The following is a 24,967-nucleotide window of genomic DNA, read 5'->3' as shown; positions in this document are numbered from 1 at the left end:
ACATCTGCGGTGAAACTGATGGGATTCTCAGATTTGGTGTGAATATACCCTTACACACAGCGCTCCGCACCACGTACTTTACACTGTATTTACACAGGCGAGTGCGATATAGGTCAGAGAAAATCAAATCTATATCTCAATAGTAAACCTGTGATTTTCAGGCTTCTGTGATACGTTTCCATGTTAGAAATTTGATAATCGCATCACTGCACGTACGTTTTTACGCATGTGAAAAAAAAAAACCAACGTGTTCAAATAGCTAAAATGGGAAAAAAGCATTGCACTCACATGCAAATAACATAGCATGTGAGTGTAATGCTTTTTTTTTCACGCTCCCATAGAAAAGCATGAGCAGTGGAATCGCCCCAAAATAGGACATGCTGCAATTCTTCGATCTGGCACTCAAGTGCACCATGAGGTTTTAACCAGTACATGCGCAATGAGTAACACAAACCTGTCCACGATTACAAAGATACCAAAATTATTATGTTTTGTTTTTCCGCTTTTGCATTTTTTTTACCTTGTTGCATTCAGAGTCCCATAACTTTTTTATTTTCCATGGACGGAGGTCTGTGACAGGGCTTATTTAGACGACCGTATATTGGCCGGGTATTCACGCTGGCCGAAAAACGGCATCTCTCTCTGTAGGTGGAGGAGGCTGGAAGAGTCGGCAGCAGTGCTCTGAGCTCCCGCCCCCTCTCTACTTCCTCTCTGGGAATTAGCTCCACCCCTGCCCCACCTCCCCTCATTGCAAATACTGCAGAGGGGCGTAGAGGGGGTGGAGAGTTGGCGGAGAGGGGGCGGGAGCTCAGTGCACTGCTCCCAACTCTTCCAGCCTCCTCCCCCTGCAGAGAGGGACGCCGTATATCGGCCGGCGTGAATACGCAGCCGATATACAGTCGTCTGAATAAGCCCACAGCTTGTTTTTTCATTGGTACCATTTTGGGGTCAAACAGCTTTTCTGACCACTTTTACTGTGTTTTTTGGAAGGCAAAATGAACAAACTAAGCATCTTGCCTCATTTTTTAATGGTTTTTGTACAGGTCATTATGGATATGATGATACCAAATATGTAAAATTTATTTTTTTATGCAAATGGGAAAGTGCGCAAAAAGGCTTTTTGCTGAGTGTTTTTAATCGTTTTTTACATTATTTTTAACTTTTTTTTTTTACATATTTTTATGCCCTTGCAGGGAACAAGAGCTATAAAAGCTCTGATCACTATGATAATGCTTTGCAGTACTTGAATAGCAAGCACAGTCCATGAAAGGCCCAGGCACTAGAGTATGGTGTTTGTTTACCATAGCAACCCATCAGCCCTCCGTTTTCCCACTTTGAACTCTTTAGATATCACAATGTACATTGATTGTGGCATGCAAGGGGTTGGAGATTGGGGTTGTGTGGCAAGAGAAGAGACTGGTATTCATAAATTCCTGCTGTAGCAGTGGGAGGCTGGCTATTAGTCACAGCTTGCTGCCACTGTGGTATGGCACGGGATTACTTCTGAACCCGCGCCATCCACAGGACGGGAGCTTACATCCTGTCGCGTTAACTGCCACTCTGTCAGGGTGGAAACTTGGAGTTTTGCCCCCTGTGGTGTTAAGGGGCTAAACTCCAATTACTAAGATATATAACTGTGGAAAACAGAGGACCGTCAATATTATAGAGTTGCTCTTGGATTACTTTACTGAAATGTAATGACAGGTTCCCTTTAAAGGGGTTGTTCCCAATTCTAGCTGTTTGCTGCAGGAAGCAGACTGCTCCGTACATTGTACAGTGGCCCAGGTAGGTACTGCAGGCTGAGACTCATTCACTTCAATAGGGCTCATCCTGCAGTACCAACTTGGGCCGCTGCACAATGTACAGAGCGGTCTGCTTCCTGCAGCTAAACAGCTAGAAGTGGGCTAACTTTTTTAAGAGTGAAAAGCAGCCTAACCGTACCGAGATGTCAGAGTCTGGTGTATTGCAGGATGTGTCTGTGACTTGGCGTACTTTTATATGGAGCGATTATTAGCTGGAATGAGTGAATGACGACCGAGTTATTTGCTTTCAAACATCTGTTTACAGGCGCAGATCATCGTTAAAAATTTTTTTGTAATTTTCTCGTCATAAATTGTTCAGTCAATTGTTGGTCTTGTCTGGGAAGTCTGGGAATGGCTGAGAATCAGGGGCGTAACTATATAGAGGATGCAGGGGATGCGGTTGCACCCGGGCCCAGGAGCTTTAGGGGGCCCATAAGACCTCTCCTCTCCATATAGGGAGCCCAGTACTATGAATAAAGCATTATAGTTGGGGGCCCTGTTACAGGTTTTGCATCGGGGCCCATGAGCTTCAAGTTACGCCTCTGCTGAGAATGGTCTGGGAACGACTAAATGATAGCCTTTTACACAAAAAGACTGGCAAACGATAAATAATTTGTACGTTTACGTAAAATGAACAATATGTGAACGAATTACGGTTCATTATTCAATTGTTGAACAATAATTGTGCAGTGTAAACACGGACGTTTTCGCATGACTCAACGCTTATTTGAACAATAATCGTTCCATGTGAAAAGGACCCTGATTTGGCGCCCCGTTCATCGGCAAGTCTCTGTGTAGTTGCAGGAAGGCCAAAGCTATGAGACAAGATGTTGCCGGCAGCTCCTCCTCAGCATCTGCTCAATGCTGCTCTGCGCTCTGATGCTGCGGGTAGTAAAGATGGGGGACAAATGACTTATTGTAGTAATAAACTATTGTGGTGACCCGAGCGGGAGGCCCGCCGCAACAACCATGGGGAAACAAGATGGAATGTCACAGGTGGCTCTGTGATCTCTCCCATTAGCGGTGCCAGCTTGGCCTAGCTGTACATAAACGTAGTATTAAAGAATTGAATGTCACGTGACGCCAGCACCTCTTTTAGGGCTGTATTCATACGGTGCAAAATAAAGAGTCCACAGTCCAACAATACGTTTTCCAGAAAATCAACCGGAGGTACATGGTTCTACTTTACTCACAACTTTTCAGCTTGGATTCTCCAACAAGTCGTATTGTATTGTGCAGACATAACAATCTTCTTTACAGATATTCACTTCTCTTCCACACCTTCAATGTTACAGGCTTTTTAAGAGACACTCTTCCCTCGAAGTTTAGATGTCTTCAGTCTCAGTTATCTGATAGACCATCCGTGGGGTATGCACTCCCGACTCATTAACAGCATTCACTCAAGTTTTCTATTTGGTTCTCAGACTTCTTAAAGGGGTTGTCCGCCGCCGAAACTGATTTTTTCCCCCCCCATGAATGCCCTGTAGAGGAGAAGCATCACACACTACAGCTTTACCAATAAAAAACTATATTTTGCTCACCTTTTTATTCCTTTCCTTCCCTATATAAAGCTTGCCTGAAGGATTTTTCAAAGATGGTGCCGCTGGGTAGTTCCCATGATGCACTGCTGCCTTTCTCTCCTCAGTGCGCGCTCCCGATGACACCGGTCACATGACTGGAGGACCAGTGTCATGCATGCTTCACTGCTTTGAATGGAGCCGGCCGGCCCCATTCAAAGTAATGATAGGGCAGGGAGAGCAGTGCGATCTGCTCCTACTGCTCTGACAGCAGTAGCAAGAGTTTCCTTCATCTCCCCGGCATGTCCCCTCATCACTGGACACTGTGACAACAGTGTCCCGGTGTCCAGTGATGAGGGGACATGCTGGGAAGATGAAGAAATCTCCTGCTACACCTGTCACAGCAGTAGGAGCAGATCCTGATCTCTAGCGGCACTTTCAATAGCAGACGATGGTCTGCTATTGAAAGTGAAAGTAGCACCAAACATGCCCTACACACACACACACATATGCCCACCCCCCTTACAGTGCCCCCTCCACCACAGTGTCCCCCTCCAGTTCCCCCCCCCCACAGCCCCCCCTTCACAGTGCCCACACACAATGCACCCCCCCACAATGACCTCCCCACAGTGCCACCAGCACCCCTCCCCCACACACACACTCGGCATCTGACAGCCCGGCCGCCGGCACTACTAGCACCCCCCCCCCTCCCCCTTTCCCCACTGCATCTGACAGCCCGGCCCCCACCAGCACCCCCCATCCCCCCAAACCCCCCCCTTCAGGTTCTTACCTTACCAAGAAGATCAAGCAGCAGCACGTCCCCTGCAGGCAGACCAGAGCTTCCCAGCCGCTGAAGCTCTACTGCACATGCGCAGTAGAGAGAACAACCAGGAAGCAAGAAGCGCGTCCCCGACGTCCCGTCAAGACATGGAGCCGGCCCGACAAGAAGAACAGAAGACTTGTCGTAACCATGGACGACGGAGGAGCAACACGGGGGGCACCCCTAAAGGTAAGTCAATAACTTCTGTTTGCATTATTTTCCATGCACAATGTATATTAAAAAGTGCATGGAAATGGGCAAACAGAAGTAATGAGATGTAATGTTTCTGGCCGGACAACCCCTTTAACCTGGAAAGGGGTTTTCCAGGACTGAAAGAAAACATCTAAAGGGCAAGACTGGGAACACTCAATCACTTACCCGCTCACTTACCTAATAAATAACCAATGTCTTACAACTTCTTGCTGAAATTGTGGGGTAGGCCACAGCTTTATTTATTAAACGGTCTCAACGATAACTTAATTTAACGATCGATCACTATCCATGCTGTCCGTGTTAATTCTTACAGTTCGTAAACCGTCCACTGAGGACGTTTGTAAGCCCCGTTCCTTCGGCTTGCAAACCTTCCTCTATTCCTTAACAGCATGGACAAATTCCGGGCCAAAACCAGCTGTGACAACTTCCGATGACTGTCCTCTCTAACTAGCCCACCTCCTCTCCCTCCCTGACCTTATGGGCGGGTGTCTCTGCTCTGTCCTTCTCTCTTCACCGCTTGACTCCTGACTGAAGCTCCTTCCGCTCCCCCCCCTTCTTTCCTGTCTAAACTCCACCCCTTATGCTAGCTCTGCTTAACCCCTACCGTGCCTGTTCCCAGTCATGTGCCGCCTCCTTAGTTAGCTCGCGGCATTCAGGACTGGAAACACTCAATCACTTACCCGCTCACTTACCTAATAAATAACCAATGTCTTACAACTTCTTGCTGAAATTGTGGGGTAGGCCACAGCTTTATTTATTAAACGGTCTCAACGATAACTTAATTTAACAATCGATCACTATCCATGCTGTCCGTGTTAATTCTTGCAGTTCGTAAACCGTCCACTGAGGACGTTTGTAAGCCCCATTCCTTCGGCTTGCAAACCTTCCTCTATTCCTTAACAGCATGGACAAATTCCGGGCCACAAGGGATGTGCCGCGTTACTGCGGCTCATTCCGTCCCCACCCCACCAACCCGAGCTAGAGCTTTCTCGACCCCATCCTGCAAGCCGGATAGGAACGTATCGAACCCCAACTCGTTGAGGTGAACACCGTCCCTCCTCAATGCCCCCTTCTCCTTCTCTTCCAACTCCCAATGGCGAACCGCCACCCCTCCAATAGACTGAACAAACTGAGCTATTTTCCTGTTCACCAGCCTCCTGGCTCTATCCACCGCTTCCAGGTTTCTTGCTCCATTCCAGTGTCTCCGTGCCACTATGTCTGACCAAACAATGATGCCTCCATTAAAACATTCCCGAAAACGCAACAAATCCTGTTTCATAATGACCAACAGGTCGCGAGTCTTTACTTTCCCGAGATCGTTTCCCCCGGCGTGAACAACCAAAACCACTCTCCGGGGGGTACTTCTGGCAATGTCCACCACCAACTTCCACATGTCGGGCCATATCAGCCCCCGGACTCCGTGCCAGGTTACGGATGTTCCGGTCAGGCCTAGCTCCGATCCTAAAGGCTGAACGGCTGCCCTCCTTTCCGCCCAGTAAATGTAGGAGTGACCGATTATATGCACTTTCCACGGCTCAGCTGCTGCGAACAAATGAAAACCAAACGAGGGCAAAAACTTGAAAACACACGAGCCTACCGCTAAAACAGAAACCGGGATACCGGGTGCTAACTTAAATCTCCCACAGTTAGATCGGGTCGCACATATGACTTATATTTTTGTGACTTCCATCTCCCAAGCCGTTTCACACCATCTTTGTTCATCCCTCCCGCATCTGCCGACGTTGCCGCTCCAATTCTAAAAGAATGGGTCCCGAATTCCTTCGGGTCGAGGCCCATAGTCCTCAAAGACGATTTTAACCCCGCCGAAACTTGAAAACGAGTGAGGGGGAGGCCGGACGCATGGACCAGAAATTGCTCCCCTGCCGGCCTTGATGCCATGTAACTGGCTGCCGTATCTACTGAGCACCATCCTGAGCCTAATCGAGTGATCGGCACCCACTCACCCCTGCCGTACACGTCGGTTTTTGATTTTTTAATCCTGACGCGTAAACCGTCATCCACCGCTACCACGTCGTCAACCATTAATCCTCCCGGCATAACAACTTGCTCTTCGGCACTAACTCGCCGATCCTGAGCGCCGCAAAAAACGCCAGTAAGAATGCCGTCCTGAACAGCAATGCCTCGTGGTCGTTGTAACACGTGACTTGTAAAGAGTCCAATAATTTACACAACAACTGATACGTAATCGGGCGATGGGGAATCTGAACCGACCTTTTCTTTCTTCCACCTGCGCACTATCTGGCAAAAAACGAACTCTGTTGTAACGTCCTTAAAACCGTGCAACTTTAATAAAAATGCCACGCCCGCGAGGTGCTTTTTGCCGAATCTACCGACGCCCGTCTCACCCGCAGAGACGCCAACATATCCAGGGTCGCTGAACGGGCCTTCTCGCCCCCAGCCACAGAACCGTCCACAAAAAAAACAACCATTTTTGCCACACCGCGTTATAATTTTCCAGGTTCCCCACCGCTACGGATGACTCGACAAGCTTCAGCAGCTCTGCTCTACCAGTTACCACAAGAAATGCGGGCAGCGTACCCCCAATGCATCCGCCTGTGGGTGCCGCTCTCTGAACTGCTCCATCTGCGAACGAGAGAGCGCATCAGCTGCCACGTTTTTATAACCCGGTACATGTTTTGCCAGTAAATATATATTAAGCTGTAAACATCTCAGAACCACATGTCTCACAAGCGCCAACACCGGTGGAAAGATGATGACTGCCGGTTAATAATTTGCACCACTGAAGCATTATCGAACCAAAAAAAACACACCTTGTGGTCTTGTAACTCCTTGCCACCACCAACAGGAAAAACCTCCAACAGAGTAATGTTTTGATTCCATCGTTTCTCCAACCAGGATACCGGCCAAGGTTCCCTGCACCAGTGATTCCGGAAAATTACACCAAAAACTTGTTGATCCCGCTGCGTCCGCGGACAGGCTAAGACCTGTATCCGACCACTCCTCTTTGAGGCACACCGCCTGCCCATTAAAGGCTTCCAAGAAGATTTTCCATATGTGTAAATCCCCTCGTATCCCTGGTGTGACTCTAATGAAGTAATGTGGCTCCTTTATAGAGACAATCTTCTAGAAAAACGGGACCCATGAGCCTGCATGTGACGCAACGTAACTTTTTTACATTGTACGACATCGTTTACCGTCTACCGAAGGCGGGCCATTTTTTCTATCGGTAGTCTAAAAACCATTTCCTCGGTGTCTATCTCGATCCCTAGGAAAATCAGCCTAGTCACCGGGCCCATCGTTTTTTTCTCTGACAATGGGACCCCCGCCTCATGCATCAGCGACCGGAAAGTATGCAACAAAAAAACCCAGGTGCCCGATGATACCGTACCGATAAACAGGAAATCATCCAGGTAATGGGTCACCGATGTGATGCCCGTTTCAAACCTGAGCCTCCATTCCCGGAAAGAACTGAAAAGCTCGAAGTAATAGCATGAAATCGAACAGCCTATCGGCAGGCACATGTCGTAGAAGAACTGGTTATCTACCTTGCATCCCAACAAGTGGAACCCTCAGGATGAATCGGCAGCTGCCTAAAAAAACCGACTCAATGTCGGCTTTAGCTAAATGTGCCCGCTTACCTGCTGCTCTAACCAGAGCGACCGCTTGGTCAAAGGACGCATAAACCACCGATGCTTGTTCTTTTGTAATGCCATCATCTACCGACTCCCCTTTTAGGAAGGATAGATGATGTATCAGTCGAAACTTGCCTGTCTCCTTCTTAGGGACTAACCCCAATGGGGAGACCCGCAAATTCACAAATGGTGGTTCGTCTCTTTATTGTCCTTTTCTTTCACTAGCTCTATATTTTTTTTTTTTAAAGCCGATTTTAAATTTGCGCACATAATGGAAGCCGCCTGAAAGGAAAACGGGATTAAAAAACCGTAGGTAAAACCCTGTCTAAGGATTCTTGCTTCCTCACCCTTGAAAAGTAGGTTTAGAGGGCGTTGCGCTAAGATGAGTTGCAACCATACGCCGAAACGCGCCGACGAAAGTCCTCGTCATAGCGCCACCACACGACCCACAGGCGAGTCCCGAGAAATCTGAAAACCATAAACCATCCTTGACCGACTCTTCGCTTCTCCCGCTCGCCACCGCTGACGAGTCCCGGGCGCGTGAGTTAAATTACCAACCACGGGAAAATTACCAACCACGGGCGAGCCTCGGCTCCCCGCCACTAAAAAATTGGATCAGAAATCGTAAACCATCTTTTACCGACTCTTCGCTTTTCCCGCTCGCCACCGCTGACGAGTCCCGGGCGCGTGAGTTAAATTACCAACCACGGGCGAGCCTCGGCTCCCCGCCACCAAAAATTGGATCAGAAAGCGTAAACCATCTTTTACCGACTCTTCGCTTTTCCCGCTCGCCACCGCTGACGAGTCCCGGGAGCGTGAGCCACATTACCAACCACGGGTGAGTCTCGTCTCCCCGGATGACCATAAGACACTTTTTTTTTTTTTGTATATACGAGTCAACATCACCACTGGCTGCTAAGCCACCACCCTCCCGCCCCGCAGGCGGGCCCGAGCCCCCTGGGGATCCACAGGACACCGATAACACATCACTTTTATCCATTTCATTCAACACCTATTTCAACACCAAAACCAAATCATTTTTCTCCGCTGCCTTAGCGGGATCCATAACATTCTTCCATGCATTTAAACAATGTAACTCACCGGCATGACTGTCCTCCGGCACCGCCAAGGGCAAGGTCCCTGCCATCCTTTCTCCGGGGCTCCTGCCTCTGCTATACGATGGCTGCCGCGTACTCACATGCGGAGCTTCTCTCGTTGCAGAACCATTTGCTGTACAAAGGTGGCCCTGCTCCGGCCGTTCTTGTGGTGTATCCTGCCTCGCGTGGCGTATATTGTGCATACTTGCTGTATAAGGTGACGGAGGTGCTGCTTGGCGGTAGGTTTCCTGGTGATACCGCTGACCTGGATCCCTTGCCCCTTCGCCCAGAGCCTCTCCGCTTGGTCTCCTCCTCTTTTCGCTTGCCTCTGCCCCTAATCTAGCAAGCTCGCTTTCGCGCCTTTTCTGGTATCTCCCTCCTGGCTCTCTCTTGCTGTCTACGTTCTGCACCCACACCTTGTCTATTGCCGCTAGCGCGACTGGCGTACCCCTGCGATGAATCACCCCCCCCCCCCCCCCGGAAGATGGGGCCACCACGAAACATGGATTGACATAGCGGCGCCTATGCGTGCTAGTGCCTGCGATTGCTTGCTGCTGTAAAAAATGATGTCTGCGAGCCACACGGCTGCTATGCTCGCGACCCTGGGTGCTGCCTGCGTACCCGGTGCCAGCGGGTGTGATATATGGTACGTGCTGTCCTGGACGCGGAGCCTACGCTTAATGCTGCCGCTGTGCCTCTTCTGCCTTGCGGACTGCCAATCGGCTGTTCCCGCTGCTCCTCCGCGGGCGCTCCAACTGCCGCACGGATTGAATCTCCCGCCACACACCTTGTGGCGCGTCCCGCCGCCGCGACCGCTCCTGCGGCCGACCCTCTTAGCTGCGGGGCTTGGGCTAAGCCTCGCTGGGGGGTTTTTTCTTCTCTTCGGGCGGCCTCGCCCGGCATCCCCCGTTTGCTCCGCTCCTCCGCTTGCCGCCGGAAGCCCTGCAGCCGGCCCGACTGGCCTCCCCGACTCCGAGCCCGATCGGCAACTTGCCATTATTTCCTCCAGCCACTCAGCGCCGTCCCGATGAATCGCCTCCTGGATCTGTGCACGCCGGTCAGCCATCCTCGAATCTTGGGGCTTCTGGATCCCACGGACTTGATGGTGCTCCTTTCTTCCCACTTGCAGTTACTCTTTTCCGCGCCTCCCTTCTTCTCGCTGCTCCTTCTCTCTGTTGCACTCTCGCTGCTTCAAAAATCCTCTTTTTCTCCTTGAAAACTTCTTATGCTGCTGTCTCTGCTCTGTCCTTCTCTCATCACTGCTTGACTCCTGACTCCACCCCTTATGCTCGCTCTGCTTAACCCCTACCGTGCCTGTTCCCAGTCATGTGCCGCCTCCTTAGTTAGCTCGCGGCATTCAGGAAGAGGTGTAAAATAAGTCATGCTCACCTCTTAAATGCCCTCCCTTGTCCAGCGTAATCACCCTGATACCTGTTGCTTTCATTCTGGTAGAAGCTACAGCACTTGTACCATTTAATTGTATGCTTGTCAGCCAATCACAGGCTTCAGCTGCAGCTTTTTCCGGAATTAAAGCGGCAGGGGGGGGGGGGGCTACGCTGGACGAGGAAAGAAGCATTTAAGTGAGAGGCGTATGGCTTTTTTTACTTTCCACTATTCCCTGCCCATTATATACTATTATTCAATCCAGGAAAACCTCTGGGTGTGTTTACATGGGGCAAAACGTGCGGCATGTCCACAGCAGAATTGGCTGCAGAAAATCTGCAGCGTACTTTAACATTAAGGGCTCCTGCACACGGTCGGATTTGATTTGTAGAATCTGGGGCCAGTGTCTGTCCCCAGATTCCCCAGCTAATAACGCTAATTGTCTTCTATGAAGAGCCGCTGCTTTCTGCGCATGACCGGAAATTTCCGCTTGTGGCAGGAAAAATGCAGCATGCGATTTTCAGTCCCGCGGCCCTTTTACAGTGAGCACTGCAGTAGAGTCGCGGGATCTGCCTAATCGCCTAGCGACTGCACAGCCTTTTCTCTACTGCCCATGCGTGCCAGCATGACGGCAGACGCTCCTGCAGTACAGACAAAGAAGAACCCGGACGGGCACAGAAGTCCTACAGTGAATGGTATTTTATGGAATACCATTCACATGTTGCGGAAACAATCCGCAACCGAATTTGTAAAACCGCAGCATGTAAATTTCCGCTGCAGAAATCTGCAGCATATTTTATAAAATGCACCTTCATAGAAGCATCGGGAATCTTGAGGTCCTATCTGTCAGGCCAGCTCAGCAATAGTTGGGGCATTTTAATACATATGTGCTGGGGAAGTCGAGGTGTATAATCCTTGTTTTATGTGCTATAAGACACTGCAGGAGGATTGCACAGTGCATTCGTCATTTTTCCGTTCTGCCGAGCTCGACACGAAACAGTGTGACATTGAGAGTCTAATGAGGCCGGGTTTTCCCAGTGAGGTCCTGACTCAGAATGAAATTGCCTCTACATATACAGGGGAATGGTGGGTGATAGGGAATTTAGGGGATAGGAAGGAGAGAAGTAGTAGAGGGGGGTCAGAGGGAGAAAAGGTATAAGCGTGAAGAATAAGGAATGGAGGAGTAGAGAGGGGATGGTGGGTGACAGGGAGTATAGGGGAAATTGGTAGGTGATAGGGATAAGATGGGGGTACCGAGGGAGAGAAGTAGAGGGGAAATGGTGGATGATGGAGTAGAAAAGGAAGAGAGAGGAGGAGTAGAGGGCATAGTGGGTGACTGAGTAGGGGGGGAACAGAGGGAGAGATCGTGGATGATGGGTAGTAGTGGGGGGGATGGTGGGTGACAGAGGTGATAGAAGGAGTAAAGCGGGAGATGGTGGGTGACAGTATGGAGGGGAAGAGTAGAGGGGGGATTATAGGTGTGACTATCCAAAAATGATAAAATATTAAATTTAAAAAAAAAAACCTATACATCATTTAAATTATAGAACAGGTCCCAACATACCACAGGCCAGCCAACAACAATCACAAGAAGGTTGGGGGAGTTTTATCAGAAGAAAGAAGGGATGGTAAGTCACAGAGTATGGATTTTGAGCAGCCCGGCCCATCACCCTCTTCAGCCATCCTGCAAAGAAGATCAAGAACACAGCGCCAGCAACCAGTACATCTCATGCCAATTCACGTCCAGAGTCAGGATGACAACAACCTGGGCAGCAGAATGTGGAGGCGGAAGCGCTTTCAACGAACTGTCATGTAAATGAGATGGATTATTGGGATTGTATTGAGATTGAGTTATCTGCCAGAACATCATCAGTGGGCATGAATCCCAGTCCTGTGTTTCGTAATAGACATCTTTTCATTAAACAACCTCAGAGCTGATCCCTTAGATCTAATGGTCCACATATGGAATCGAATTTAGTCTTTAATCTTCTGGAGCTTCCTTTAATTCCTCTATGTAGTCTTTCCCCTCAATTCCTCCATCTTCTTGTCTTTCTTACCTGAACACCCCTTCTGCTACTTCTTTTCAAATCTTGACTTATCTGGCACCATAAGGCCTGTTTTACATGGGTTAAAAAATTGCACGATTTTGTAGCAATGCAACATCACTACAAAACGCATGTATGAGAAGCTCATGGTTTCCAATGAGTTCTTTCAGACTACAAAACATCTCATGTGAAAGAACCCATTGGAAACCATGGGCTTCACATACATGACTTTTGAAGTGATGTCGAATTGCTACAAAATCGTACGATTTTCGTAGCCCGTTTGAACGAGGCCTTAAGGCCTCATGTCCATGGGCGGGTCGGATTCCGTATGTAGGAGCCTGCAGCGTAATCCAAACCTGCCCACGGCCGGTGACCCTGCGTACCTATATCTGCAGGCAGCAACCGCGCGGACCTGTATTCTTCTGGAACATCTGTACTGCAGATGGTCCACACAGCTCACTGTTAAAAACGCGCAGTACAAATTTTTGTCCCGCAGATGGGTCGCGAATCGGACTGCTTCCATTGACTTCAATGAAAGCCGTCCATGCGGTAAACGCAGTGAAATGGAACATGCTGCAATTTGTTTTCCGCATCAAAAGATCCGCCAAACAAATCCGCATGCTCTAATTCAGGTGTGGACGCCAATGCTTTTCTATGGGCAGCTTGAATTGCAGATCTTCCGCAAATCAAGTCAACCCATAGACATTGGGCCTTAAGCCAACAAGTGTAATCTCTACCACTACTTCTTCCAGCATCAGCCCTACAAGTACTCAAACTGCCTCTTCTGATTCATCCTCTCACACGGTTTTTAATTTGCAGTAATTTTATTTGCACATGATATAAAAATGTGTGACGAGTATTCCACAAGCTTATTGGACATGACTGTAACCTTCTGCTTGCACATCCTCAGTCTGTAGTAAATCACTAAAGGTACGTTCACATGGGGTGGAAACGCTGTGGAGTGTCCGTTGCAAAAAATTCCACTGCAAATTGGGCAGCTTTTCCAATCTGGAAAATATCCACAGCTGACGTTAGTAGCTACATCGCTCCCCCTCAAAATAGACACTCCAGAACAGACCCCTTGGCAGCCTCTAGTGAGCGCGGACCACCGGTCAGCACCTACGGTGCTCAGCCGCACACAGCAAGGGTGTCACAGGAATGCCTCCATAACATTGTCACACTTCTGTGGTCTTCCTGATTGCCAGATTTATAGCATAGAGAACATGTTTGGGACCATCTGGAACACCAACTTCAACAGCCTATGAGTTTGCACGATCCAGAGGCTCAGTTATAGCAAATGTGGACTGATATGCCGTAGGATACCATAATGAACCTGTATGCCTCCATGCCTGCCCGTAGAGGCGAGCGTATTAGTGCATGAACCACGGGTTTGTTTTTTTTCCCTTTGGACTATTCACACACACATAAGTTTGAAAAAAGATAGTGGGAAGATAGGTCCGGCCTTATCTTTCTCGCAAGTAGTATTAACGCGCAAGAATCCTGATAGTGAAAATGAAACCAGTGAAATTAATGGTTTCATTTCATTCCGTTATGCAGCCATGGTTTTCATAGCTGTATAATGGGACTAAAACACGCTCATCTGTTTAAACCCTAACCTCCATAGAAGCATCTCCCCCTGTACACCCAGATCTGTGCTGGCGAGGGCACTGCCCATTGTAACCTATGGTAATACACATCATATATCTGGATAATGAACACTTATAGAATGGAGCAGATAATGACCCTCACAAGGCTTTATTATTCCTAATATTAGTACAATTTGTGGTTTGTTCCTCCATGGGGACCATTTTAATTGTCACACAACTGCAAGTTTCCTAAAACTTGAGCAGTTTGTGATGAACTATGGGCACTGCTGCCAACCCAGACATGAAGTGCCATCCCTGCCCCATCTACTAATATGTGGCACTAGCAGAACCAGCCATGAATTTCTCATTTTCTCTGGGCACTAGACCATCACTCATGGTGCCCACATCACTGTGTATGGCAGAGCAGGGTACTGGCAAGCTGATGTCAACATCGGCTTCAATGACCTTTGACCTCCACTCGGCCAACTGCCATTTCCTTCCAACTGTCAACGGCAGCGATTGGATAGAAAACTGCAGATTGTGAAAAATGGCGTCCACTGGACACAGAGGATATGGCGAAAAACGTAAACGAGAAGAAGAGAGCGTGAGCGGACTCACAGAGATAAAGAAGAGGAAGAGCGGAGAGGATAGGCCTGAGGATGAGGAGCCAAGACTGGGCACCAGCCAGGACCCTACGCCATCACACCACAGATTTGACATCAGCTGCTTCACCGCCCTTCAGATATTGGGTAGAGGAAGCTTCAGCAAGGTGAGTTTTATTTTCAGTTACCAGCCATTTAATCCACATAGAGAGGCTCAGGATACATTCACACATTATGAATTTTGGTGTTGATCTACACCAAAAAAACGCATCCAAATCCGCTCCAATTCCACTACATGTGAACATAACATTAATGTAGTTTTACAGGACGACTATCGAGCACTTAAGCACCCAACAGCCGTCTCAACGATTACTAAATGTAGGTGGAGCGCGCTGGGGATCTCTTCTAGCCACTCAGATCCATTCAGAGTAAACAGGTAGTCGCTCATAGATGGACAACTCCCTGTTTAAACACACAAAAATATATACATATCTTTCATTAAAGCGTATAATTAGCATATTGTGCCAATGCTATATGCTGTCTTTAGGCTGGTATGACAGTATAAATCAGACAGTGTACATAGTAGTATATATTCATATGTCCATTATTTTGGCTCTTTATGGTGGTTTTTGGCCAATTTAATATCATTTTTGTGAGATCTACATTTCCCATCTTCCTTGACCGTTCTCGCTGGACTTAAAAAAAAAAAAAAAAAAAAAAAGTATTTGAAAGTGGATCTCCCAAATATGATGTGAAATCAGCCTTATTGGGTTATAGAATGCCAATGCTGTTTGCTTGGGATATTATTTCAACAATATCCAGTATGATGATAGTCTTTGCGTGGTATAATAGTATTATTTGAAGGATGTATTGTGGCGTTATTTGAGCAATGGATAGCGCTGTCTTTTCTGCATGGTATGATGGTATTAGTTAACATAGTATAGCAGTATTACATGGGAACATTGTGGCGGTATTATTTGAACAGCATACGGTACCATTAGGTGAACAGTCTATTTTATTATTACATTTGTATGGGGAAAGTTATTGTAGGTAGCTATGCATTTTGCGCAGTGTCATACCCTTCCCCTTGCACATTTTGAACCTCCCATAGACTTCATATTGTCTTTTACACAGTAATGGAGCTCTTACACAGTAACTAGCCCCCTTTATGGTTTCCGCACAGTAATTAGCCCTCCTTGTTGCCCCCACACAATAAACAATGGCATACTGTAGCTAGAGGGGGCAGGTGGGCATGTGTCCTGGGCGCAGTCAGGACTGAGAAGGGGAGGCACCAGCCAACAGTTTAAGACACCAGCTGATGCTGCGGCTACCTGGCCCTTTTTTTTTACAGTAAATCAGTCACCTGTAATGATGAGCAGCAACTACAGTATCAGATGATATCTTAAAACGGTATTACGGAGAGGAAAAGTTTTCAGAATTTTTCACCCATCTGCTACATATAGATAAAAAAGATCAAACAAATGGGCGTGTTTTAGTCCTGTTATGTGGCCATGAAAATCACAGATGCATAACGGGAGGAAACAAAACCATCAATATCAATGGTTTAGTTTCCATTGTGGGGCAGGGATGGCACTTCATGTCTGGGATGGCAGCGGTGCCCATAGTTCATCACAAACTGCTCAAGTTTTAGAAAACTTGCAGTTGTGTGGAAATTAAAATGATCCCGATGGAGGAACCTTTTACATTAATACTAAATGTGAGAAAAATGGTGCAGCACCTATCTTCCCACATTTTTTATACCTGCATGCACTAGCGCAGAGTTTGGATAGTCAAAAAAACGTACATTCAGGTTTTGACGCACATTTGCTGTGTGAACCTAGCCTTGAGGCGAGGAATAGCCAGAAGCCCCTACTGATAAATCCCCCATGTAATACATGGATATGATTTCCCCTCTGGCCACTGTCAGTGATCATTTCCTACTTGCTCTCCTCAGGTGGTCCTGGCATCATTCCCCGAAAGAAACACCTTCATGGCCATCAAGGTTATCAACAAGGAAAGAAGCGAAGAACACATCTTAATGAGAGAGAGACGGATACTCCTGAAGGCCCAAGACTGCCCCTTCATATGCCAACTGTATGCCGCACAGCAGTCTGCCAGCCGAGTCTACTTCATCACGGAGTATCTGTCCGGCGGAAGCCTGGGGGCAATGATCAAGATGTGCGGCTGCTTGGACATCAGCAATGTGAGGTGAGTAAATGACTAATCAGGAGACGGGAGGGAAACTCTGAGGGTGACATGACAGGTCAGACATAGAAGAATGGAGGGCGTACAGGCTGCGACAAACAGCGCCTCCTCTCTTCTAGTGCTGACAGACACTTTGATGGTGACATGATGTCATGGAACTGATATCATGTCATTGATACTACACTCTTCTCTCCGTCAGATTCTACACAGCGGAGATTGTATGCGTCCTCCAGTTCCTGCACCGACGCAGCATCGTCCACCGGTAAGCACAACTTTCCCACATTTCTCTGCTTCCTTGCACAGGTGGAGATAATGGACGCAGCTTTCCCAGAGTCCGGAATTAGGACTGGTTTTGCTGCGGTCCATCCCTAAGTCTCCTGCATCACTGAACTGATTTGCATCTTTTCTTTATTGCAGAGATATAAAGCCAGAGAACATCATGCTGGACAGATCTGGACATATCCGCCTGATTGACTTGGGGCTGGCCCAAGACGGCGTCACCTCGTCTAATAAGATCAACGGAATGACGGGCACATTTCAATATATGGCTCCAGAGGTGCTTCTTGAAGAGGAGTACGACGCAGCAGTCGACTGGTGGAGCCTGGGGATTGTTGTATCCTGGATGGCGGCAGGACAGTCCCCTTTCTACCACGGCCCCATCAGAAGAAAGCTCATCAAATCCGTCACCAGAAAGCAGCCCAAATTTCCATCTTGGCTTGATGCTGATGTGAAGCATCTTCTGGAGAGACTGCTGCGAAAGAATCCTGAGAAGAGGCTGGGTGTCTATAAGAACATCAGAGGTCACCCTTTCTTCAACACCATAGATTGGGAAGAACTGGAATGGAAGAAAGCACGGCCGCCATTCAAACCATACAGGAAAGTTCTGGAGAATCGAAACCTGCAGTGGCCGGAAAATAAGACACCCCTTCACCCCATAGACGGATTCTCGTACACTTCACCAAGCTGGACCCGGTAAGATCTTCCTTCTCTAGGGATGATATTCTTCAGTCTGACCTCTGTGTTCATCATCATTGTTCCTCTGGTGTCAGACAGCACAGGAGGTCATATAATAATCTATATTCATGTCCCCATGTCAGTTCCAGGGTCTTCTCTCCCCTCAGCTTAATTATTATTAACTATGTCTCTGCTTCTTCTTAGGATGATGAGAAGAATCCGATTGTGAAGGAAGCGACAACCATCTGGTAAGTACCTTCTATACACACCTACACATGCATATCTGTACACCTAGACATACCTATACGCATAAGACATCTACCATTATAGCCATACATTGTAACAAAACTTCACATACATTAGAAAGTTTAATATTAAAAAAACGTTTCCTCTAAAATAAGAAAAGGCTTTGGGAAAAATATTAAGACCGGCATTTGAAATGCCGGTCTTGTTATTAGCACTGGTGCTAGATGCTCCTAATATATGAAGAAGCACATCGTTCTTCATATATTAGGTGCCTCTCAGCTCCTCTGTTTTCGTACAGAGAAATGTATGCCAGGTACAATCAGGCATACATTTCTGGCATAATTTACACCAGCTTCTGGTTGACAAGTTATGTGGCCTCAATTATGGCTACCAGAATTACAAAACCCCTAATATCAACTCATAATACAGAAATTCACTCCTATTTATATCAGGTTCAAATCAGATCCTGATATAAGTCGTCATGTTAGAGTAGTTCACTTGTTTATATCCACAGCAGGTAAAAGTAACATTTCTCTCATGTCTTGTAGGCTGAGCCTACGCCAACTGTCTCCTGAACCCAAGACTCTGCTGCTGTAGAAGACCTCGGCTTGCCCAAAACATCCTCTCTCCACCAACTGTATGATGCATACTTCCACCAACCCCTGAATCTTGACATCCTCCAGCTGGCATCGGACATCATCCTCTCCTGAAGACACTCTACACCCCCGGAGCGGCCTGTGCTTGATTGGTAACTGGTGAGTTCAGGAAAAATAGCCAGAGCGGCTATTATCCCTGAACTCCTGGTTGCTAGTAAGACCTCAGCACAGGCCGGGTAAGTAGCCCACACCGCATACATTAGGATTAGACACAAGTATAGACACAAACACATACATAGACACAAACAGATACATAGACACAAGTACACTCAGATAGGCGTAGATGTCGGCTTTGATCCTGGGACTTGTTCTGATTGCCATATTTGGGGTCAGGAAGGAATTTTTCCAACTTGTGGACAATTGGCTCATACCTCAAGGAGGTTTTTGCCTTCCTCTGGATCAACTCACAGCCTTAAATAGGTTTAGCTTTTATTTATAGGGAAGTAGCCACATATATAACGTAATACATACATATAAAAAATAATAAAGAACTTTAGCTTTGTAGAATTTCTAGCTAACACGACATGTACCAGGGAGGTGAGCTGCTGGCGTTTGATCCTGAGATTTATTCTGATTGCCATATTTGGGGTCAGGAAGGAATTTTTTTCCCCCTTAAAACAGGATAATTGGCTCTTTCCTAAAGGGGGTTTTTGCCTTCCTCTGGATCAACACAGTCTATAAGTAGGTTTAGTTCCTACACTTTATAGTTCACACAAACATACAGTAAATAGTAATAACAGATTTATTTATTTAGATTTATGAAAACAATAATAATATAATATTTTGGAGAGTCAGATAGGTCAGATGGCGGTTTTGATCCTGGGACTTGTTCTGATCGCCATATTTGGGGTCAGGAAGGAATTTTTCCCCCCTTAAAACAGGATAATTGGCTCTTTCCTCAAGGGGGTTTTCGCCTTCCTTTGGATCAACACAGTCTATAAGTAGGTTTAGTTCCTACACTTTATAGTTCACACAAACATACAGTAAATAGTAAGAACAGATTATATATTCAAATCTATAACTAGAAAACAATATACTTTAAAAAGTCAAATATCGGCTTTGATCCTGGGACTTGTTCTGATCGCCATATTTGGGGTCAGGAAGGATTTTTTCCCCTAGGGTACGTTCACACGTAACAGAAATGCTGTGGATATTCTGAAGTGGAAAAATATGGAACATTTCTGCATCAAAATCCACATCATTAGGGCTTCGACAGACGACCGTGTTTGCGGAAGGTTTTGTGAGCGTGAAATTCACGGCCACAGAATGTGATGAAGCGAAGCCATTGATTTAAATGGTTTTGTTTTCATGAGCGTGTTTCTTGCGCAAGAAAATATAGGACTTACCCTATCTTTCTGGCACATATTTTTTATATATGGGAAAAAAAGATCGATCCTGCCCTATCTCTCTGCTTTTTTTTATGCGTGCAATAGAGCAGAGTTTAAACTGTTAAAAAAAAAAGGCCGTGGACTTTTCATTCGCAAATATGCTCCGTAGCGGCGAGTGTATTTGCTCATGCATTTTTCTGCTTAAGCCCTTAGTGTGGATTCTGACTCGACTTGAGCTGCAGATCCCCCACTGATTTCCATCTCTAACGCCGCCCCTCTCACCTTGGAATACTGAGCTCTTACTACAGTCACATCCTTCACACAGCAACCACTACTGAGCCCGTCGCCACCATCGCCATTGGTCAGGGAGTGCGCCCACTCCCACATCACCTGACCAGCAGCGCTCAGTAGCGGTTTCTGGGTGAGGAATGTGCATTACGGTGAGGGCTCAGTATTCCGAGGTAAGAGCGGCGGTGTTGCAGACTGAAATCAGCTGCAGATAAAACTGAGTCTAAATTCGCAATGGTGCAGATTTTGCTGATGTGGAAATGCTGCACATTTTTTCATGGATTTTCTGCCAAGGAAAATCCGCCAAATTTCTGCTACGTGTGAACATACCTTTGACAAAGATTGGCTCATACCTCAAGGGGATTTTTTTCCTTCCTCTCGATCAACTCAGCCTCTAAATTCCCCATTCTAAAATCTACTATTGCCTATAACTTGAAATAAAATCTTCTTTCCCCCCTTATATCTTTGTGTCCGTGTCTTTATTTCCACTGGAAGTCTATGTAGTTTTCCTATGAATGGGCCAAGCTCCCCGATGGTTTCTACTACAAAAGTCAGGTATATGCTCTCCACAAAACCAGCGCCTCTCCATGGGTCGTGTCCAGTCTGTTCTACAGCTGCTGCTGTCCTGGGCACTGATTCTGTTTAGGGCTTAGACAGATGGCCATGATTTTGTCCCGTTTTGCAGCCATTATAATCACGGCCACATAACGGGGCGAAACGAAACCATTGAGTTCATAGTTTTGTTTTCACTAGCAGTATTCTCGCCCGTTGATACTATGTGTCAGTAATATTGGGCAGGACCTATCTTCACGATTTTTTTTTTTTCAAACTCGCATAGAATAGTGCAGAGTTCAAAAGGTTAAAAAAACAAAATATTTCTACTTCTATTCATGCTGAAGCGCACTGTGTAGCGGGGAGCATGAACAAGGTACGCCTGTGTAAAGAAGCCCTTACACCCAGTTTTAGAAATTGAACCCGATTCCTCTTTTTATAGTACATTCGCACAGCATACTTTGGCCAGGAGTTTCTATGTGTTTGTGAAATTGTGGCCAAACTGCGACAAATGTGTGAATGTGCTCTTATTTAGGATGGGTTCATTGTAGTCGTACCTCTACCTCAAGGTGTCTTATAAGGGCTGAAGTAGATGGCTGTGATTTCCTTATGTTTTGGGGAATGAAAATCATGGCCACAAAACATTATGAAATGAAACCATTGCTTTCCACGGCTTCATTTTGACTAGCCAGATTCTGGCGTGTTAATACTACGTATAAGGAAAGATGGCACTTGCTCTATCTTTCTCACACGTAGCTCTTATTGCGAGAAAAGACAAGGCCGGGCCTATTGTCCTCCTTTTTTTTTACCGTGCACAATAGCGCAAAATTTAAAAATGTTTAAAAAACCAAAGGATTTTACCTTGTTCTGGCGCTAATACCCTCCATAGCGGTGAGCGTATTTGTGCATGCGCCAGTCTGTTTCAGCCCTAAGTGACCAGCTGTAGTTCGGATATTTGTCTGTAGGGATTAGTTCACTCTACACAATGGAGAAGCAGAGCCCAACCTGCAGAATCCAGATGTTCTGGCACTATAACTCTAAGGGCGCCTTCACATGAGCGTATTTGTGCGCCAAAAATATGCCGAGAATAAAACCCATTGATTTCAATAGGTTCATTCTCAATACTCTTTTTTTATTACCACAGTATGCTCTATGTTTGTGCACTTTTGCACATCAAAAATCACCATAGAAGTCTATGAGAGGTGCACAATTGCACAATGCGCTGCACAATTCCTGGGGAAAGGGAACATATCTGGAACTCGTTAGTCTAATTCGCCTTTAACCCCTTAAGGACCAAGCTGTTTTGCACCTTAAGGACCAGACACTTTTTAGAGATTTTACCCATGTGGCGGTTTTACTGCTCTATTTTATTTCCTTTAACTACCAAAATTATTTTTACTGCGTTTTTTTTTTCCATGACAAATAGGGCGACTTTTAAAGTATCTTTTTCACTTTTTTTCCCATTTTTTAGTCTTATTGGGGGTAAAATGCTAAAAAAAAAAGATTTTTTTTTTACATTTATAGATCTTTTTTTCTATTTAGTATATTTATGCTAAAATAAAGTATGGGAACGGGTTCCTCTATTTGCTTTTGATATATAGTATGTATGGTTTTGGTTTACAGGCTGCATACGGCACCCCCCCCCCCCCCCCCCCCCTTCCCTTCCACTTTCACTTTCAGTACACAGTGCTCATTGAGCACTGTGTACTCGGAGAAGCAGAAGGCAGAAAGGGTTAAAAAACCCTCCTGCCTTCTTCTCTGGATTTTCAGCTGTCACTAAGAGCTGATAACTAGAGATGAGCGAGCCTTCTCTGCCACGCCCCTTTTTCGCCCGAGCACCGCGATTTTCGAGTACTTCCGTACTCGGCCGAAAAGATTCGGGGGGCGCCGTGAGTGAGTGGGGAGTTGCAACGGGGAGTGGGGGTGAGAGGGAGAGAGCTCCCCCCTGTTCCCCGCTGCTACCCCCCACGCCGCCACGCCTTCCCCAGCCCCCCGAATCTTTTCACCCGAGTACTGAAGTACTCGAAAATCGCGGTGCTCGATTGAGTAAATACTCGAAACGAGTAGATTCGCTCATCTCTACTGATAACCCGTTTCTGCCTCTGATTGATTGCAGAGCCAGGAGTCTTAAAGCGCCGCCATAATTTTACTATTGGCGGTGCTTTAAGCCCAGGACCAGTAAATTTACTGTGCCTGGTCCTTAATGAGTTAAAAGCACAGTGGGGGTGAACTGGACCTACAAGTGAAAAAGTCCAAGAGTATGTACAAAAATGCACAAAAAGCGATCGTTCATGGAGCAAATTAGGGGCCCTTATATGTAGGCTTTTGGGGTGTACTGAATGCCTCCCAACAGATATTCAGCCACAGGCTGCGCACCACTGCCCCCTAGTGTAGCACACAGACAACTGAAGTGCAGTTCTCACTTTTATAAGGCGGCCCAGCTATAGGAACAGCTTTATAATAAAGTGGGACATGTGTGTTCAGGCTCAGCTGTACAAGGAAACATATTGGCTTGGAAGGATGCTGCCATATCGGTATAAACAGGCGATGGAAACCCGGTGAAATGAAGAAGAAACCAGACAATATTACTGGTTATAAAACGGAAACCTGTTTCATGTCCCTCTGAAAGGAGCCCGACAGGAAATCTGATAATGATTCCTCAGGGCTTAAATACATGGCTGTGATTTAGGGCTTATTTACACAAGTGTATATCGGTTGTGTTTTCATGGCCGGCCGATCTACGCTTCCATCTGAGCAGTACCTTCCTTCCCTCCCCCTCACCGACTCTCTACCCTCTCTCCTCCCCTCCAAACAATTTGCAATGGGAGTGGGCGGGGCAGGGGTGGAGCCTGTATTAGATCATGAACATTTTTTTTTAGACTCATTGCTCTGCTCCCAGCCCGTCCCACCTCCTCCCCCTGCAGAGCGAGACAGCGTATATCGGTCGGGTGTGAAAACCAGGCTGATATATGGACGTCTGAATAAGCCCTAATATTAAGTATGTGTGAGAAAGGTAGGGGAGGTCCTATCTTTTTTCCCATGTACTATTAACGCGCAAGAATCCCGATAATGAAAACAAAACCATTGAAAGCCTAACGAGGTCCGGCAGTCTTGTTTTCCTGCGTTTCTTGCAGTGTTTCACGCATCCTCTTGCTTATTTGCATGCCTGCCATGGACTTCTATGGCAATTTCGCTGCGTAAAACACAGGAAAAAGAGGACATATTTGTTTGTGAAAGCAAAATTTGCGCGTGCAAAACATACTTATGAGAACAAACCTAGTGAGATCAATGAGTTCTTTTCTCTGTTTAGAGTGCACAGATTTTATGTGCACAAAAACCTGCGCAAAATCAATCTTCTGGAGGGCTTATTCACAGGACAGTATTGTTCATCAGTATTTGAGCCAAAACCAGGAGTGGAGAAAAAGTATAATAGAGAGATTTTCAGGTCTTCCTGGTTTTGGCTGACAAATACTGATAAAAAATCCTGACGTGTGAATAAGCCTGAAGGGCGGTTTAAGACGAGCGTTAGCGTAAATACTGTCGCAGCAGAGCCGTGTACTTGCACCTGATTGATGTTTGAAGAGCCTGGTAATCAGGGTGATGCACGTCCCAGCTCATATTATTTGGACTTCTTGCACACTCAGGGACAGTTCACACACGCACAGGTCACTGCCTTTTCATGGGGTTGATTGACTATTAAAGCCAAATAATGTCCATTGTTCTTTTCCTGTATTTTGCGCAGTATTTCAGCTTTCCCCTTACATGGTTACGCACCTGTAATAGACTTCTATGGCAGTTTCACTGCGCAAAGTGCAAGAAAGTAGAGTCAAAACTACTTTTTTTGCGCACACAAAATCTACGGACACAAAACATAGAGGATAGAACCCAAACAGAGAAAGGGATTCTGGCCCATACAAAAGGCGCTGGTGGATTCGGCTAGAGGTCATGTGCGATAACATGTCAGATCTTTCATGAATAAAGTGATCAGTAAGTGCGGTAACTGCACTAATACACACTTTACCTGAAAGGAACACAGAAAATAAAAGAGTTCCCTGAAGT

General features: G+C 46.6%; 2 protein-coding genes across 2 annotated transcripts in view; both read left to right on the top strand.

The window, feature by feature from the left end:
- Positions 1 to 4,209: 4,209 nt before the first annotated feature.
- LOC136576263 (protein kinase C theta type-like) lies at positions 4,210 to 18,764 on the top strand. Its single transcript, XM_066575423.1, has 6 exons — positions 4,210 to 4,328; positions 16,634 to 16,887; positions 17,084 to 17,146; positions 17,302 to 17,856; positions 18,043 to 18,086; positions 18,633 to 18,764. Exons 1-5 carry the CDS (start codon positions 4,290 to 4,292, stop codon positions 18,065 to 18,067), a joined length of 936 nt encoding a protein of 311 aa, XP_066431520.1. The 5' UTR covers positions 4,210 to 4,289; the 3' UTR covers positions 18,068 to 18,086; positions 18,633 to 18,764.
- Positions 18,765 to 20,888: 2,124 nt separating this feature from the next.
- The window catches only part of LOC136588670 (DNA-directed RNA polymerase II subunit RPB11-a-like), a 15,596-nt gene continuing 11,517 nt past the window's right edge, over positions 20,889 to 24,967 (top strand). The window contains exon 1 of the mRNA XM_066588105.1: positions 20,889 to 20,911. Within this exon, the coding sequence (XP_066444202.1) occupies positions 20,889 to 20,911 (23 nt within the window). The remainder of the gene's footprint in view (positions 20,912 to 24,967) is intronic.

Source organism: Eleutherodactylus coqui, chromosome 1, assembly GCF_035609145.1.
Source record: "Eleutherodactylus coqui strain aEleCoq1 chromosome 1, aEleCoq1.hap1, whole genome shotgun sequence".
Lineage (NCBI taxonomy): Eukaryota > Metazoa > Chordata > Amphibia > Anura > Eleutherodactylidae > Eleutherodactylus > Eleutherodactylus coqui.
The sequence above is the reverse complement of the archived record's forward strand: the minus strand, read 5'-3'. Positions and strand labels throughout refer to the sequence as shown.

Coding starts and splice junctions, on each gene's coding strand:
- LOC136576263 (XM_066575423.1), top strand. CDS start 4,290: ATGGACGACGGAGGAGCAACACGGGGGGCACCCCTAAAG. Junction 4,329..16,633: donor CACGGGGGGCACCCCTAAAG/GTAAGTCAATAA, acceptor TGCTCTCCTCAG/GTGGTCCTGGCATCATTCCC. Junction 16,888..17,083: donor TTGGACATCAGCAATGTGAG/GTGAGTAAATGA, acceptor TCTCTCCGTCAG/ATTCTACACAGCGGAGATTG.